The sequence below is a fragment of the Aplysia californica genome, unplaced genomic scaffold, assembly GCF_000002075.1.
Source record: "Aplysia californica isolate F4 #8 unplaced genomic scaffold, AplCal3.0 scaffold00471, whole genome shotgun sequence".
NCBI lineage: Eukaryota > Metazoa > Mollusca > Gastropoda > Aplysiida > Aplysiidae > Aplysia > Aplysia californica.
The window spans coordinates 314066-315290 of record NW_004797741.1 but is presented as its reverse complement, the minus strand read 5'-3'; the positions used below and the strand labels follow the sequence as shown (position 1 = coordinate 315290).

Here is a 1225-nt window from a genome sequence, read left to right as displayed (position 1 = left end):
ATCTTCTTCTTCTTCTTCTTCTTCTTCTTCTTCTTCTTCTTCTTCTTCTTCTTCTTCTTCTTCTTCTTCTTCTTCTTCTTCTTCTTCTTCATTTACGATTACTTCCAGACTGTCAATCCAACAGTGCGCACAAACTGTGCTGTCCAATATATTTATTATTGCCCTGTCTGTACTCATAAAGTTACGAAGTGAGTACAGTGCTGCTGGATATGAGTCTTGACCTAATTGAATTTGAATTTGGAGTGCGATGAATTGTTGCAATTCATTGGGGCTGCAACGGGGTCGGAAGATTAAGACCTGATCTGCTGCCCTACCTAAATAGTAATTGAGATAGAAGTCACGTCATGATTTGTTGAGACTAGGAAGCGAGTTGATGCAGATGTTACGTTACTGTAAGCTGAGCGAAGATTTTGTGAAGGTTTTGGTCAATGACAACCATAACCCGAGTTATTCTGGCCTCTTCCTTTGCTAACCCATATGCATTTCTTGCTCTCTTTAATTATGCACACATGTACATTTACGCTTTTGTTAATCTAAACCCGCTATCTTTCGAATTACAGAACCAAACGTCGTAAACTGGGGTGTTCCTGCCTTACTGGAAACGCTAGTAAAGAACGTGAGTAGGAGACAAATATTATTGCTAGAAAATGGGTTTCTGCATGATAAAAATTACAAGTAACAACGCTTGCTAAAGGGAAATATAGAACAAAAGGATAAGGGCCACAGAAAGTAAATACTTTTATGGTACAAACTACACACCAAAAAAGAGAACCTTCTTATAATTATTATCATTTCTGTATAGAACACATGTTTCTGCATGGTAAAAGTTGCACAGACCAGACGTGCTAAAAGTAGATGTAGAACAAATTGATTGTAACAAACGAAAGAAAAGAACACGTTTATGCTTCGAAAGTTAAGATGCAATCAAAGGATTAATGTACTTACAATAAGTGGTGGACTCACCGAATTTGACCCCGGGTATAAAGGTCTCATTGCTTGAAGAGTTTGCGCCGTTCAGAAGCGAGGTTACCCAGTTTAGAGCAATAGCTTGCTAAAATTTATAAGGAAGAAAAAAAGCAGGGAAAAAATGAAGTAAATGAGATTCATCCCTGAAACCATCTATTCATTTATGCATTCATTAATCCATTTATTCATCAACCCATGCACCAATTCATTTGTCTGTCTGTCTGTCTGTCTGTCTGTCTGTCTGTCTGTCTGTCTGTCT

General features: G+C 37.8%; 1 protein-coding gene across 1 annotated transcript in view; it reads right to left on the bottom strand.

Annotated features, from left to right (window-relative positions):
- Positions 1 to 1225, bottom strand: part of LOC101856598 — a gene marked incomplete in the record, with an annotated part of 52946 nt that overhangs the window by 37656 nt on the left and 14065 nt on the right. The window contains 1 exon segment of the mRNA XM_005105443.3: positions 964 to 1051. Coding sequence (XP_005105500.2) covers positions 964 to 1051 — 88 coding nt within the window.